This window comes from Chiloscyllium punctatum, chromosome 41, assembly GCF_047496795.1.
Source record: "Chiloscyllium punctatum isolate Juve2018m chromosome 41, sChiPun1.3, whole genome shotgun sequence".
Taxonomy (NCBI): domain Eukaryota; kingdom Metazoa; phylum Chordata; class Chondrichthyes; order Orectolobiformes; family Hemiscylliidae; genus Chiloscyllium; species Chiloscyllium punctatum.
In genome coordinates this window covers 33,816,843-33,834,021 of record NC_092779.1, presented here as the reverse complement: position 1 = coordinate 33,834,021, position 17,179 = coordinate 33,816,843, and the positions used below count along the sequence as shown (strand labels likewise).

The 17,179-nt window shown below is 41.2% G+C and overlaps 2 protein-coding genes across 2 annotated transcripts in view; one reads left to right on the top strand and one right to left on the bottom strand.

The window, feature by feature from the left end:
• rp9 (RP9 pre-mRNA splicing factor) overlaps positions 1 to 3,222 on the bottom strand; it is a 29,599-nt gene extending 26,377 nt beyond the window's left edge. Inside the window, exon 1 of the mRNA XM_072560710.1 lies at positions 3,063 to 3,222. Within this exon, the coding sequence (XP_072416811.1) occupies positions 3,063 to 3,196 (134 nt within the window). The 5' untranslated portion in view covers positions 3,197 to 3,222. The remainder of the gene's footprint in view (positions 1 to 3,062) is intronic.
• Positions 3,223 to 3,255: 33 nt separating this feature from the next.
• LOC140464982 (gamma-glutamylcyclotransferase-like) lies at positions 3,256 to 15,572 on the top strand. The gene is made up of 4 exons (XM_072560709.1): positions 3,256 to 3,642; positions 6,628 to 6,770; positions 14,397 to 14,532; positions 14,771 to 15,572. Exons 1-4 carry the CDS (start codon positions 3,256 to 3,258, stop codon positions 14,921 to 14,923), a joined length of 819 nt encoding a protein of 272 aa, XP_072416810.1. The 3' UTR covers positions 14,924 to 15,572.
• Positions 15,573 to 17,179: the final 1,607 nt, after the last annotated feature.

The following is a 17,179-nucleotide window of genomic DNA, read 5'->3' as shown; positions in this document are numbered from 1 at the left end:
AAACAATAAGTAATTCAGACTGGTTAGTTTTTATGCATAAGGAAACATTCGCATGTTTTGAGAAGATTTGTAGTTCAGGTTGAGATTCTGGATGTAGGTTTGCTCGCTGGGCTGCAAAGTTAGTTTTCAGACATTTCGTCACCATACTAGGCAACATAATCAGTGAGCCTCCTGACAGAGCACTGGTGGTATGGCCTGCTTTCTGTTGATGTGTTTAGGTTTCCTTGGGTTGGTAATGTCATTTCCTGTGATGTCATTTCCTGTTCTTTTTTCTCAGGGGTGGTAAATGGGATCCAAGTTAATGTATTTGTTGACAGAGTTCCAGTAGGAATGCCATGCTTCTAGGAATTATCATGTTTGTCACTGTTTGGCTTGTCCTCGGTGGATGTGTTGTCCCAGTCAAAGTGGTGTCCTTCCTCATCTGTATGTAAGGATACTAGTGAGAGTGGGTCATGTCTTTTTGTGAGTAGTTGATGTTCATATATCCTGGTGGCTAGTTTTTTGCCTGTTTGTCCAAGGTAGTGTTTGTTACAGTTCCCTGAGAAAAAATACAGGAAATGTCATCGTAAGAAATGACATCACCAACTCAAGGAAATCTAAACACAAATAGAAAGTGGGCCATGTCACCAGTGCTTCATCCGGAGGCTCACTGATTATGTTACCTAGTATGGTGATGAAACATCTGAAAACAAACCTTTCAGCTCAGCAAGCTAACCAACGTCCAATAAGCAAACATATAATAAGTATGGTTTATATTTCTTACCAAAGTCAAGCAGTTATATAATTTGGATGCCAAGGCGGAAACTGAATGACACCAATTGGGATGATTTCCTCCCTGTTGTTATTCCCTGGAGTCTCTCAGTCCATTCTCCCCTGGATACCTCCAGTCTTGCTTACTGCTGCTATTTGCCTCACTGCTTCAATCACAGGCATATTATCAATAGCAAGCATAGGAGACAATTCTATTGAGGGAAACCCACTTTTTTTCTAATTGGTCACCCTGTGAATGAAGTTGCTAGGAAATTTCAGGAAAAGATTTGTTTGCCACAACAGCATTTTTTTTTCAAGCATTAGTCCAATGCACAAGAAGCAAGATAAACTTTGCCTAAACTATTCCTGCCTCTTAACTGCTTGTCTAATTACTATAAGTCATATAATCACTGACTCAAAAGGGATTTACAGTAAGTGTCTTTCATTTGTAAACAAAGAGAAAAACACTATTCACAATGACAGAATATCCCAAAATGCTTTACAGCTAATTCAGTATAGTTATTGTTCTATAACATACACAGCAAGTCAATCTGCACACTGTTTTAAGGTACTACATAATCGTAATATCAAAAAATCTTCTTAGTGTTTTTTTAACTGAGGGCTGATGATATCTTCAGCAAGATGGGATTGCAGAATTAAGTTAATTTGTACAAATTTGTCTTTGAGATATACCTATCTTTCTAACTTCCGTTTCTGTTAAGTATACGGTATCAGGATGCTGCCTGACCTGCTGTGCTTTTCCAGCAACACACTCTCAACATAGAAAATCGGATCACCTGTCAGAATTTTAGGACCTGGTATAGGCACAGGCACTCATTCTAGATTGGAACAGTAACTTGCTGAATCAGGTTACTATGAAACAAATTAGTAAAGGGCAATTATTAATGTTTTGGAAAATAGCACATGTAAATTGTTAACTTAAGCAACAAACTCAGAACACTACCCTTGGTTTGGCACTGACCTGAAACAGATCCTTAAATTCCATAGCCCTTAGTCCCAGTTGCGTTTCATAAACATGATATGCTCAACATTAACATTTAAATCTATGTTTTAACATTTTTTATTATTTCATGGAAAAATGTGAAAGGTTGAAAGACATCATTTGCACCTATCCTAATTGTACAAGTCACAGGCCCCGTAGCAAAACAAAAATTGTCGACAGGTCTAGCAGCTTCAATGGAACAATAAAAACAAAGTACTACAGATGCTGGAGATCTAAAATAGCACTGGAAATAAGTCATATTGGATTCAAAACATTAACTCTTTTTTCTCCATAGATACTGCCAGATCTGCTGCGTTTTTGCGGAATCATGTTTCTTTGGGGGGAAAAAAATCGAGTTAATGATCCCAATTCTCTTGAGCAGTGGCAATCCCTCAATCAGACTGTTGCATCACTTATTCCAATAGTACTGTACTGCAAACCAGCCGTTAAACCAACTGAGCTGTTCAACACCCTACACTGCTGAGATTACCAATGAAGGACTCACTTCCTCAACCTCTCCCCTCGCCTGAGACGTGTTAAATCTCAGGTTAAAATGCCACCAGTGCTCTCTCTCACTGTGTGTTATGGCGATTTTACTGTATTGAGCTTCACACTTCTGGCGGAGAGTTAACCACACATATCTTTTGACCATAGTCAGCTGCCCTATTTTGAGATTTAAATTTAAAAGGTGGAGGGAGGTAAGGTGAGGGTTGGTGGAGGAGACTGTGGGGTGGAGCGGTGGCCTGGTGGGAGATGTAGAGTTTGGAGTTATTCAGTTCGGGAGTCTGTCAGATGAAGTGTGGGCGGATGTGTGATAAACTGGGGCCTCAGCTTAATAGTTACACGGGAGCTAGAATAAGGTTTTAATTGTCCGCCCCCTACAAAGTCGCTCTTAATCTAACATACACTTGACCCTCCGAACATTTCAGAGCCAGGGGTATTGCCGATTTTGCGGGCACTCTGAATACTGTCAGCTCCAGTATTTTTCTTTAGTTTTCTACTTCACGATTCCAGAACCTGCAGGTTTAGATTCTGCCCAGATCCCCGCTCACAAACCTGCGAGGGGTATCTCTGGGCAGCTGTCAGCGGACATTCCTTCACCACCGAAAGACAGCGAAAGTCAGGCCGAGGGAGACAAAAACAAACTGCTGGTCAAACTGAGCAGGCCCGGCAGCATCTGTGAGGGGAAAGGAGCGTTCACGTTTCGATTTCGGCGACAAAACAAACACACACCCACCCGACCGCCCGCCCTCAATCGCGCGGCTCTCGCTCTCATCCACCGCTTTATTTTTCGTTCTCTCAGCCTTACAAGGTCTCGACGTGTTTGATTTTCTTCACTTCTTGGTGCAGCCGTTTCTTCTTCTTCTTCTCCGGCTCCCTTTCCTCCGCCGCGTGACGCTTGTGCCGCCGTTCGTGACCGCTCATTCGGCTGCCTTCCGCCATCTCAGTCAGGGATCACGGACGCGGGAGTCGCCGCTCAGAGCCGGGGCCTAGCAGCTGCGATGAATTCTCCCCCCTCCCCCCGACCATCACGGGCACCGCAGAAACATCCAGCACCTCCATCAAACATGCGCACTGGCACGAGAACCACTCGCGGCCATTCCCCACCCCCATCCAGACCGGACCGTGACTATATAAAGAGGGAGCGGCTGGTGCACAAATGTTGGTCAATCCTGATGAATGGCTTGTTGTTGTTGTTGTTGTGTATGATCGCCAACAGAAAACCCATCACCGCCATGACCGTGCCTCTCAACGACACAAAGCAAGTTCATACTCCAGCCGGTGAGGGAGATTCCTTCTGCTACTTCGGTTACGGAAGTAACTTGTTGCGGGAGCGGTTGCAGCTTCAGAGTTCTTCGGCCGTGCTGCTCGGTGTGGGCTACCTGACTGTAAGTAAACAAGACCTGGCCTGCCTCCCTCCTTCACCGTTAACCCTGCTGACCGGGGGATGGTGCTGAGGGAGCACCCTTTTGTTTTTAATGATGAGCTGAACCAACAAGCTGGGGATCTGAAATAGAAACAGAAACAGAAACGGAGTGTTCTGTTGAAGAATCCCCGCACTGGGAAACGTTAACTCTGCCTTCCCCCCCCCCCCTCTCTCCCGCTGATGCTGCCAGACAAGGGTGGGCTCAGTGGTTCGTACTGCACCCTCACCCGGGTCCGATTCCACCTTCGGGCGACTGTCCGGCTGGAGTTTGCATGTTCTGTACGTGGGTTTCCTCCCAAAGTCCAAAGATGTGCAGGTTAGGTGGGTTGGCAAAGATAAATTGCCCTTACTGTCCAGGGTTATGCAGGCAAGGTGGATTAGGCGTGGGAAATGCCTGGTTACAGGTATAGGGTAGGGTTGGTGGATATGGGTGGTATGCTCTTCAGAGGGTCACTGTGTACTTGATGGACCGAATGGCCTGCTTCCATACTGAAGCGATTCTAATATTCTATGATCTGCTGAGGTTTTCCAGCAATTTATATTATTGTTTGAGATTATTTTGTTTTGAAGATTGTTCAGGGGTGAACAATCCCCTTGTTTGTTCCTCTTGTATTTAAAGTTTCCTTGCTGACTAGAGGCATGTGTCAGTGTTTTAGCTACATGTGTTAAAGGTGGTAGGTTTTATTGTTAATGTCTAGAATGGACCATTCTGTTCTTCATCTTTTTGTATGAAGGGATCCTTGCCTGAAAAGTTTAATCGAGACCTTCCCGGAGTAGCAGTCGTTGCTGGACTGCCTCTCGGCTTGATTTTTTTTTTCCCCTCCACCCCTGACCTTGCTCTGATATTCTTTCCCAAGCTTTGGAACCCAATTCCCAAGATATGGAAGTGCTGGTGTTGGACTGGAGTGAACAAGATCAGAAGTCACAGGACACCAGGTTATAGCCCAACAGGTTTCTTTGAAATCACAAGCTTTCTGAGCCCTGTTCCTTTGTCAGGTGATGTGAAGAGAAACCCCAGCTCAGAATATAGGCAGAGATACCAAAAGGTCACATGCTAATAGTGAGTAAAATGTCGACAGGCTGAATAATAAATCTCTGCAGGTGATCAAGTGTCCAGCGATGTGAATAAAGTGTCAATGGCTGAATAGCAAGGGAAGTGATGACTTCGATTAATTGAGGCAGAGTGATAATTACAAAAAATTAAAAATAAGGTGTTGCTGGAGACAAACCAAATGGCTGGAATAACATGATAGGTGTAAGAGTCAGAAGTCAAGGCTCTAACCAAAGTAACAAATAATCCAAAGCCAAGCAAACTAAGGTAGAGGTAGAAATTATCAAGGTGATGGTATCAAAACAGGGCAGTAAGGGAGATATCACAAATACAGAATAGTATGATGGGATTCACATGTAATGTGACATGAACTGAAGATCACGGTTGATGCAATCTTCGTGGGTATAGAATTTGGCTATCAGTTTATGCTCAGTGATTCTGCATTGTTTACCTCAAAGACCACTTTGGAGGATGCTTAGTTGAAGATCAAAGGCTGAATGTCCTTGACTGCTGAACTGTTCCCATCTGGAATATTCCCTCAATCAACTGTGATCTTGGGTTCATGTTGTGTTACATGTAACCCCACCACACTGTTTTGTGTCCTTAAAATCTTTCCTATTGTCCCGTTTTGATACCATCACCTTGATAACTTATGATCTCTCTACCTTTAAATAATTTGTACAGTTTTGGATTACTTATTACTTCTGACCAACTTCCCCAGAAATTTGGAATTGTCTCGTCGAGTACTCCATCGCAATATTGCAGAGAGAAGGTGGAGTGGAGGGTGAGGACAGGGTGCGTCCACACTGCATGGCTATTGATGCTTTAATAAAATAGAAGTTCCAGTGTGAATAATGGATGGATAAGTGAACGGATGTCAGGAAGATGGGTCATGGCCCATGACAGTTGTGTGTGCATAGAATGAGCTGTCAGAGAAAGCGTGGAAGCTGGTACAATTATAACATCTAAACGTCACCTGGATGCCTACATGAATAGGAAGGGTTTAGAGGGATATGGGCCAAGTGCTGGCAAGTGGGACTAGATTTATATAAAACATCTGGTCAGCGTGGACAAGTTAGACCAAAGCGCTAAAACTCTTATGACTTTTGTATCGCAAGTTTCTTTTAATTAGTATGTTCATATCTATTTGCAGTATTTGTACAATATTATTCTTGCTTGCACATATTTGTTGAATGATTCCTATCATGTAATGGGATCCTACATCCTTTGTTGTCATTTTCAAACTACAGCCTAAAACGTAGTTTCCAACACATACATGTGTTATCTTCCTAATGTATTCAATGGGATAATGTTTGTAATATGGTTCAAGTGTCTTGACTCATTTGGAAGCTCTCAACATTTTTTGATTCTATGCTTATTATGTGAATTGAGTGTAACAAGCTCTCCCATTGGCGAGCAAAACCATTTGGATCTGAACAAACAGGATGGAAAATATGGCAGTATTGAAGTGTTTCTTCATGCTTTTGTCTTTTCACTTATAACAATTTTCACTTTTATTGATTTATGACTTTTTAAAAAGTGTGTTTAGAGTCATTGAATTCTTATAGAAAGAGGCCTTTCAGCCCATCAAGTCTGCACTAGCCCTCTTAATAGCATTGCTATCTCTGTAACCTCACATTTAATGCAGCCAATCCACCAAACCTGTACATCGTTTAGACTGAAGGAGGAAACCGGAGGACTCAGCAGAAATCCATGCAGACACAAGAAGGTGCAAACTCCACACACACTCCCCCAAGGCTGGAATCAAATCTGGGTCCAAGGCACTGTGAGGCAGCAGTGCTAACCAGTGTGTCACCATGCCACCCTGTTGTTCAGGTATGGAATTCCCAATGTTTTCTATTAATTTTCAACTTTCTTTTCCCCCCCCCCCACCAGGGCTATAAGCTTGCATTTGGTTTCCCTGATTTGCAAGACAGCAGATGGGGAGGAGGTGTTGCGACTATTATCCCAAGTCCTGAAGATGATGTATGGGGCGTTATATGGCATTTGGAAGCTGCTGATCGGCCATCTTTAGATGAGCAAGTATTGTTTTATATATCTAGTCAGTATTTTCAAATAACATCTTCTGAAGACTGTTCACAGGACCTGAAATGTTAACTCTGCTTTCTCCCCACAGACACTGCTATAACCTGTTGAGTTTTTCCAGCATTTGTTTTTGTTCCTGATTTCCAGGATCTGCAATTCTTTAATATATTTTCTCTTTTTAAATTTTTACTTTCTATAAAGACTTGGAGATTAAATGGATGATGGCCTATCTCATTCAGTCTTTTTTTAAAAATATGATTTGGGTTCCAGTTTGAGTCAGACATGCATGTGTATGTTTATGCATAGGAATCAATTTAGTCTCTATTTCAGACAGGTTCCAAGTATTCTTAAAACACTGTTTTATTGACCATCCTATAAAAGTGCATCCTGCAATGGATAATTTTTTAATTTGCATGATACAGCTCTTTATCCAAGGAGCAGTTAGCCAAAATTACCTTCTTCAGAGGATTCATTGGAGCTCTTCATGTAGTGCTAAGTGTTTTAAAGGGAAATTTTTCATCGATAAAACTGCAGCTCCCTGTTATTTTCCAGGCTTTACATAAATACCATTACGTATATCTGAGCAAAAGATATTCATTTGCTCAATTGACACTAAACCAATTAATTTACCTGCTGCTTAACAGTTTTAATTTGATTACTATTGCCATACGCCACCACTCAACCTCTACAGTCAGGTATGCCTCAACTGAGGGCCACACTCTCTCAGAACTGCAAAGGACCCCTTCTGTACTTTATCCTAAGGATTTACCTGCTCCTTGGATGCTGCCTGAACTGCTGTGCTTTTCCAGCACCACTCTAATCTAGACTCTGATCTCCAGCATCTGCAATCCTTACTTTGGCGTAGTTGATTTTAACCTTACTCTGCTCTGAAGCTCTTTGACCATGTCCTGAAACAGACTGTCTATCACAGCCACATCTGCTTCCTCCGTGCCTGCCTCCGCAACTAACTGATACCATATGGACTCCGGACTACATTCAAACCGGCGCAGTTTAGATCCGAACACCAGCAACGTTCTCCTTCAGGATCCTCTGCTCCACACTCTCAGCCATGCATCACGACCTAACCCCTCTATAGGCAGCTATGCCTCAAATGATTTTCCTGCTCCTTGGATGCTGACTGACCTCCTGTGCTTTTCCATCAGCATTCTAATCTAGACTATTGTGATAATGTCAAGGTCTACTGTTGCTTCTGGCTAGAGACCTCAGCAAAAGATTGTTTTGAAGTGGTGGGGCTGTTGTGGAGGAGAGAAAAGATTGGGTAAATACAGTTAAAATTATATGAGAGTGTACAGAAAAAAATCAAAAAGGTTAATAGCATGATGGCCTCTTCATCAAGAGAATTAAAATACAAGAGGGTGGTAGTTATGCAAAACCTAATTGGGTCACATCTGGGGTACAATGTGATTTGGATATCACATCATGGAGGGGTAGATTAGCCTTGAATGGAGCCTTCCAATGGTTGGGCAAATACAGGATGAGGAGATTAGACTGTAGAGATTTGGGAGTGAAACTTGTGAACAGGTCATCAATGTTTGAAACTGTCCTCTTTTTTTAAATAGCAATTGATGTTAGATCGATTTAACAAGAATGGTTAGTTATTAAGTTAATAAGTCACCTATGGGACTAGCTATGATACTTCAGAGAATGCTGAGGTACTGGTTACAATCACTCAGTCTTCGTTCAATAGTGGGATGGTTACAGAAGACTGAAGAATAACAAATGTTATATCCTAATTTGAATAAGCATGCAGCACAAGGATAAAAATAGCCACCACAGTCTAATCAATTGGAAGTTGCTACTGTGAAAGTGTGATTAAACATCTGTGAGATATATATTTGTAAAATAACTCCAGAGGCTGGCATCCCATCACCAAGTCACTCTTTACTTATACATGAACAGAGTCAGGCACCAAAGTGTCAGTATCTCTGAAACTCACACTTTTTAAAAAGAATAGTTTTTTTCCTTTTTATTAAACCCTATACTACTGCCAAACAGTGGTAAAACTCACCCTTTTTAATCTGTCAGCCAGGGCTCCCTGATTGGGGCTGTTAATCTGGGCCAATCAGAGAACTCATTCTATAAGGTCCAGCTGGGTGACCTCATTGTAATCACTACAATTCATATCTTCTTTTCAAAGTTTGGACTTTAAACTAGTAGCGGATGGGTGTTGGTTTAGTTTTATCAAGAGCTTTAAAATTACCTGGGTCATTATTTCCTGAACCGTGATTTTAGAACATAGAACAATACAGCACAGAACAGGCCCTTCGGCCCACGATGTTGTGCCGAACTTCTAACCAAGATGAAGCACCCATCCATGTACCTATCCAAATGCTGCTTAAAGGTCGCCAATGATTCTGACTCTACCACTCCCACGGGCAGCGCATTCCATGCCCCCACTACTCTCTGGGTAAAGAACCCACCCCTGACATCTCCCCTATACCTTCCACCCTTCACCTTAAATTTATGTCCCCTTGTAACACTCTGTTGTACCCGGGGAAAAAGTTTCTGACTGTCTACTCTATCTATTCCTCTGATCATCTTATAAACCTCTATCAAGTCACCTCTCATCCTTCGCCGTTCCAACGAGAAAAGGCCGAGAACTCTCAACCTATCCTCGTACGACCTACTCTCCATTCCAGGCAACATCCTGGTAAATCTTCTCTGCACCCTCTCCAAAGCTTCCACATCTTTCCTAAAGTGAGGCGACCAGAACTGCACACAGTACTCCAACTGTGGCCTAACCAAAGTCCTGTACAGCTGCAACATCACTTCACGACTCTTGAATTCAATCCCTCTGCTAATGAACGATAATACTCCATAGGCCTTCTTACAAACTCTATCCACCTGAGTGGCAACCTTCAAAGATCTATGTACATAGACCCCAAGATCCCTCTGTTCCTCCACCTGACTAAGAACCCTACCATTAACCCTGTATTCCGCATTCTTATTTGTCCTTCCAAAATGGACAACCTCACACTTGGCAGGGTTGAACTCCATCTGCCACTCCTCAGCCCAGCTCTGCATCATATCTAAGTCCCTCTGCAGCCGACAACAGCCCTCCTCACTGTCCACAACTCCACCTATCTTCGTATCATCTGCAAATTTACTGACCCACCCTTCGACTCCCTCATCTAAGTCATTAATAAAAATTACAAACAGCAGAGGACCCAGAACTGAACCCTGCGGAACTCCACTTGTAACTGGGCTCCAGGCTGAATATTTACCATCTACCACCACTCTCTGACTTCTACCGGTTAGCCAGTTTTCTATCCAATTGGCCAAATTTCCCTCTATCCCATGCCTCCTGACTTTCCGCATAAGCCTACCATGGGGAACCTTATCAAATGCCTTACTAAAATCCATGTACAGTACATCCACTGCTCTACCCTCATCCACATGCTTGGTCACCTCCTCGAAGAATTCAATAAGACTTGTAAGGCAAGACCTACCCTTCACAAATCCGTGCTGGCTGTCCCTAATCAAGCAGTGTCTTTCCAGATACTCGTAAATCCTATCCCTCAGTACCCTTTCCATTACTTTGCCTACCACAGAAGTAAGACTAACTGGCCTGTAATTCCCGGGGTTATCCCTATTCCCTTTTTTGAACAGGGGCACAACATTCGCTACTCTCCAGTCCCCTGGTACCACCCCCGTTGCCAGTGAAGACGAGAAGATCATTGCCAACGGTACTGCAATTTCCTCTCTTGCTTCCCACATAATCCTAGGATATATCCCGTCAGGCCCGGGGGACTTGTCTATCCTCAAGCTGTTCAAAATGTCCAACACATCTTCCTTCCTAACATGTATCTCTTCTAGCTTAACAGTCCGTTTCACACTCTCCTCTTCAACAATACAGTCCCTCTCGTTCGTAAATACTGAAGAGAAGTACTTGTTCAAGACCTCTCCTATCTCTTCCGACTCAATACACAGTATCCCACTACTGTCCTTGATCGGACCTACCCTCGTTCTCGTCATTCTCAGGTTTCTCACATACGCATAAAATGCCTTGGGGTTATCCTTGATCCTATCCGCCAAGGATTTTTCATGCCCTCTCTTAGCTCTCCTAATCCCTTTCTTCAGGTCCCTTCTGGCTATCCTGTATCCCTCCACTGCTCTGTCTGAACCCTGTTTCCTCAACCTTATGTAAGCCTCCTTCTTCCTCTTTACTAGACATTCAACCTCCCTCGTCAACCAAGGCTCCCTCACACGACCATTTCTTTCCTGCCTGATAGGTACATACATATCAAGTACACGTCGTATCTGCTCCTTGAAAAAGTTCCACATTTCCACCACATCCTTCCCTGACAGCCTATGCTCCCAACGTATGCTCCTCAAATCCTGTCTTACAGCATCGTAATTTCCCTTCCCCCAATTGTAAAATCTACCTTGTTGTGCGCACCTATCTCTCTCCATAACCAAGGTGAAAGTCACAGAATTGTGGTCACCCAACCAAGGTGAAAGTCACAGAATGTGACCAGCATGTAATGCCTGGAGTGTTAATGGAAGTTTGTTTATACTGTGAAGGTTGACAACTGGAGAAAGAAGACATCAATCCATTAGCATAGTAGAGTCTCGTGGGTCAGTAAGTTATCGTTCTATAATTTTAATTCAAAAGCTGTTTGGGCAGTTCAAGGGAGACTTGGCTGGGGTCAGAAGTGAGTACAATCGCTCCAGAAAATGTTCAGAGCACTTAAAGAAATAGTTACTTTAGTGAAATCATGTATGATTGATATCTGATTATTATTGTGTTGATGAATGCATCTAGTTTGGAACACTAGACCAGGAATGGTTGAACTCTGCATTTGATTAAGGCTCATTTTAAGTCTCGGCTCTATTGGGTGAGTAGTCATGGAAACTGGCCCCAGACCTCACCAAACAGGAACTGAGTAGAGGCAGGTAAATCAAATGACAGAAGGGGAAAGATTTATCCCTGTTTTTGAGCAACTGTAATTTTGGGCTTAATGGTGTTTTGTCTCTCTGTATCTTAATCTATCTTTGTTTATTTATTTCTTTTGTACAATAAACTTTTGTCTTAGTGCTGCAGATTTGGTTTTAAAAACTGTGCTTGTGTTTCAGTGAAAGGCCACTATGTTAAATTTCAAAGAATCAGGTGAAAATTAAGTCATATGGAGAATGTGTATTAATTGGGAAAAGCTGGCATGAATCTCTAAATGCCAATCCTTGATAATCATACTGGAAATCCTGTTTTTCTGGATAGATTACTAACCTAGAATTGTGTGCAAGCAACACAATTAACCAAATTTGTGGAAGACAAACACTTTGCAAGTATTATGAACTCTGAAAGGGGTAGACTTTGGAAGGAAATGTACAAGCTGGACAAGAAGTGTGAAAAGGTGCATTCTGTTGGAAGAACCAGGACAAGCAACAATGGGTGCAATTCATAAGAGGAAATGAAATCAACTGGAGGCTATGTCTACACAAATAATCGAAGACAGTAGATTGGGAAAGCAGTTATAAGACAACTGAATTGTGCGCTTTATAAATGGGAAGCGTGTGAAAGCTTCAGAGGATGCAGTAAAGATTTTTTGGCATGGACCGGTTGGACCGAGGGGTCTGTCTCCATGCTGTACATCTGAGAAAATTCATTTACATAGCTCACCACCCATCTTGGCTCTTATTGCCCTACCTCGGGCTCTTTTCACTTGGAATGAGAAAGAGGCAGATATTAAGGGATGTTTAAAGTGGTGGCAGAACCTACATGTTTGGTGTAGGTGGGGAGATGTCCCAAGTGAGTGAGTAGGCAACACAAAATGCATGCAGAGTTAGTGTGGGATTGGGGTAGATGAAAGTGTGTGGGGACATTGGTGCAGTTCAATGGTGAGAGTGATAGACAGCTTTTGAAGGGACGTGGGTAGAGTAGCAGAAATAGAGAGAGTGAAGGGTATCAGTCAGAAGTTAGGAGCACTTGCACTCCTAAATCCTGTTTTATGGTATTGCTGTAGATCTGAGACTACATTGACTATTGCACAGGTGGCAACCTCTGACCAGGCTGGCATGGCCTGGTGTCATGGCCTCCATTGGTGGATTAGGAGGAAGGGAAAGTCTTGACTGTACCAGCTGAAAAGTGTAATGCTAGAAAAGCACAGCAGGTCAGGCAACATTCAAGGAGCAGGAGAATTGACGTTTCTGGCATAAACCCTTCATCAGGAATGCAGTCCTTACTTTCTCCTTGACCGTACCAGCCATCCATCAGGACTGTCAAGTCCTGTCTGTAAAGCGGGGCCCCAATTTTCCCCTATCTATGGCAAGTTTCAAAAGCTGTGCAGCACAGTTCTGGATAATGCTTGTTCAAGTGCACAATAGATGTTTCAAGGTGGCCTGGGTGCAAGGGATGCATGTCTTTTAACCGATATTCAATGAGTGGTGTGTAGTTCTGGAAATGGCACAAGGTCGGATTGGGATGGAATCATGTGAAGGGTGTCAAAAAAGCGATTCAGCCCATTGTTTTAAGCAGGCTTTATCAAACTAGATGGTTTTTGATGCTCAAATTTTGCAGAAGAGGAAGCTGGCCAGCTGTCTGACTGTAGATACATAGTTTGCAGTGTTGCTGCATTGTTTGCTGGCAAATTATTGTGTGAAGAATCTATGAAACTGCTCTGCTAGATAACTTCAAACTTGTGTAAACTGTTTGAGTGACTTCATGAATTCACGAACTTGTGAAAATAGTAATACTCAATACAAAGAAGGTGATGCCTTCCATAAACTCATTTTGTTGGATGGAATTTTTTTCAAATGTAATCCTTTACTCTTCAGTAAAGGATGAAAATATTGCACTCTCACTAAAATACAAATGTATGTGAACCATTTCCAGAAACTGTCCTATTTTAATTTCAACAACTGTAATTTTAGCTGAAGCAACAGTGCCTTGTGAAGTGGACAAAGTTCATCAAATAATACTGATTTTTTTTTTAAAACCGTAAGCTTTATAAACACATTTTCACCCATGAGTGTGAATTAAATCTCTATATTCTACAAAAGTATAATTTAATTTTAAATGTCTAGTTTTATGCATTTGGTTTTAATGCACAAAATGTGTGGTTATGGTGCTGTTAATGCTGTTTGAGATTGGACCATCATTAAAGGATGTTTTAATTAGTGATGGAGCTGGGGAATGGCAGTGAAGGACATGGGTTTGCAGTTATATTTATTACATTGCAGTTCTTGTTTTCTTTTGAATTTGCACTATTGTGCTTCTTGAAATTAACAATCATAATCATTTTATATTCTAAGGCTGGTAGGAAGCTTTAATGGTTGGGAAATAGTTTGAATTAAAGCTAATATATGGTTTTGTTATTACTTCTGATCCACAAGGGTAAAACAGACTAAGACCTCTGATTTTATCACCTAATCCCTGCATGGAATCGAAGCCTTGTCACCATTTAGTGTTTCATTAAAAATATAAATCTATTTCTCCCCCCGCCGACTCTATAAGAAAATGTTTGCAGTGATGGTTTCACGTCTGTATTCTGTTTTATTTTTGAACCATTTTGAAGTTGAAATGATTGGGTGGTTCGTAGTGATCCAAGAATGTGCAGAGACTGAACATCTGATTTGTTTTTCCCTTTTCTTCCCAACAGTCAAGAGGGTGTGAAAATAGGACTATACAGTCCAATACAAGTTAAAATTCAACAAGAAAATACAGGAGAAGTATCATGTCTGACTTACCAAATGAATAATTTTAATTCTACCCTGCCATCTCCACTTTACAAAAAGGTAGGCTTTGAAAATTAAGGCTATCTTGTGGTAATCTATCTGCACTGCTTAGTGGGAAATTTTTGTTTTTGAGGTTGTCCTTTGCAAATTATGTACTATCAAAACATTTTGATATTAAAAATTAGACCAGAGAAAAATATAACTATATTTTGGTAAATAACAACAGCTTTCCATTTCATTAGCAACTTAGTTAAACAGATACTGCCTTACTTTCTAATTTATTTAATCTGTTTTGCAGGTAATTTGTACAGGTGCAAAACAGAATGGATTGCCTGCTGAATATGTTAAGAAGTTGGATGCAATAAAAACAAATAATTACAATGAAACCACCCCATTTACAATCCAAATTAAAATGATATTGCATCACCTACAAAATGATACATTGGAATGAAAGATGTTTATTTTTGAAAAGTCATTGTCTGTGGCTATGATACAAATGTTTGAAACATGCTGAATCCTTAGGATTTTGTTGAATTGAGTTTTTTTGATCTAAAATTGTGAAAAGTTTATAAATCTGACAATAAATGTCATTCAAACTGCTGCATGTAATTAAAGTTAAAATGCAAACATTGTTACGCTAGATCAATAGAATTTAATTGCCTTTTTCAGCCATAACTCATCTGATGTCCAGTATTTGAAATGTGATATGTTTTTGTTTTTGCTTTTATTTTAAAATGCTGATCTTTGACAAATTCAGTCCTCAAGTTATAAATCTTTGTTTCTTAATTAGAAAAAAGCCCAAGTAAGATTTTTGAACATTGACAAAATGGCCTGTATCCTAATGTTGACTCTAATTGGACCATATAGCAATTGACATCTTATCTGAGAAAATATTAACATTTTGTTGTCATTATTATCTCTTTTAGGATTTAGAAACCTCTTTTTAAAGATTGTCTGATTCCATAATGGCTTTGTTAAACTTCCATTTATTAATTCTTTGAAAAAGTTGTCATTGGCTTGCCTAGGATTTTATTGAGAGTTGCCTGGAATGTGAGTGTAACCATACTGAAGTTTTACATTGAATAAAATGTTTAATATAAGTCTTTTGTGAGAAGATTGTAGCTCAGGTGCTCGTTGTTGTGGTTCTGTTCGCCAAGCTGGGAATTTGTGTTGCAGACATTTCGTCCCCTGTCTAGGTGACATCCTCAGTGCTTGGGAGCCTCCTGTGAAGTGCTTCTGTGATGTTTCCTCCAACATTTAGTGTTTTGTACCTGCTGCTTCCGGTTGTCAGTTCCAGCTGTCTGCTGCAGTGGCCGGTATATTGGGTTCAGGTCGATGTGCTTATTGATTTGAATCTGTGGATGAGTGCCATGCCTCTAGGAATTCCCTGGCTGTTCTCAGTTTGGCTTGTCTTATAATAGTGTAGTCCCAGTCGAACTCATGTTGCTTGTCATCCGCGTGTGTGGCTACTAAGGATAGCTGGTCATGTTGTTTCATGGCTAGTTGGTGTAATCTCCCACTGCAGATTTCATTCCTTTACTCTTCCTCATCTCCATCAAACTAATTCTACATCCTGATATCCTAATACCCTATTTCAAAGCCATCTCTTAACTATTGCACCAATGCCATTCTTGATTAAAGTGTCACCTCTGTCTCTTTAACTAGCTTCCTATTCTTCTCGAGTATCATATATCCCTCCAATATTCAGGACCCAATCCTTGTCATCCTACAGCCGTGTCTCCATAATGTCTATCAGATTAGATTTACTTACTTCATTGTGTAGTTTCAATTTGTTTATTTTCTTATTTTGTTACACATTTTAGATATGGAGCCTTTGGTTTCATATTTTTATTATCTTTGTAAACCCTAGTCTTAATTGTTGTTTTTATTCTGAGGTTTTTTTTTTGCTCCCTCTATCCCTTCCTACTATTCCCTGATCCAAATTTTCCATAGTATCATATTTCCCTTTTACCTTCTCTCTATTCTTTGATTAAACCATATCTTTTCACATGATCTCTTGGCTCCACTGTTCAGTTTCAAACTCTCTCTACTTCCCTATTTGTGGTTTGCAATGGTTCAAGTGTAAACTGTACTAAATGGACAGCCCCCACATTTCCCAGTACTGGTGCCAATGGCCGACAACTGGGAACCCACTTTGAGTCTCTGAGTTACATAGTCATCTCTTAAACTTTAGGTACTCTGTTAATTTGCATGCAGCTTAGGATGATAATAATACACAAATAACATCTTTAAAGTTCTGCTTTATAATGTTATGCCTAACTCCTCATACTCTCCATGCAGAAGCTTTTTACTAGTTCCACCTATGTTGTTGGTACCTACATGGACCATGACTACTGGTCTCCCCCTCATACACCATGTTTCTTTCCAATTCTGAGCACATTCTTCAGTCAAGCAATACAACAATGTGGACTCTCGCAATTTGCTGTAGAGGATAGTGCCAATTCATCCTCACTGTACTAAGTCTTCAATAGTTCCCTTACTTGCCTCACTTGCAGCCACCCACTCCTGTCCTAACTATCAACTACTCAAAAGACCCTCCCCTAAGTAGTGTTACTATCTCCTGGTACAGTGAATCCAGGAGACAGTAACTCCTTCACTCTTCCATCATAAATGTTTAGTTGAAGCTGCCTGAACTTCAAACACTTTCAGCAAGAGTATTTGTCCTAGATCACAATGGTATCCAGAA

Bases quoted from the DNA above. Each gene is read 5' to 3' on its own strand.
- LOC140464982 (XM_072560709.1), top strand. From the start codon at position 3,256: ATGAATTCTCCCCCCTCCCCCCGACCATCACGGGCACCGCAGAAACAT. The intron at 3,643-6,627 runs GTAAGTAAACAA...CCCCCCCACCAG, and splicing joins TCGGTGTGGGCTACCTGACT to GGCTATAAGCTTGCATTTGG. The intron at 6,771-14,396 runs GCAAGTATTGTT...TCTTCCCAACAG, and splicing joins GATCGGCCATCTTTAGATGA to TCAAGAGGGTGTGAAAATAG.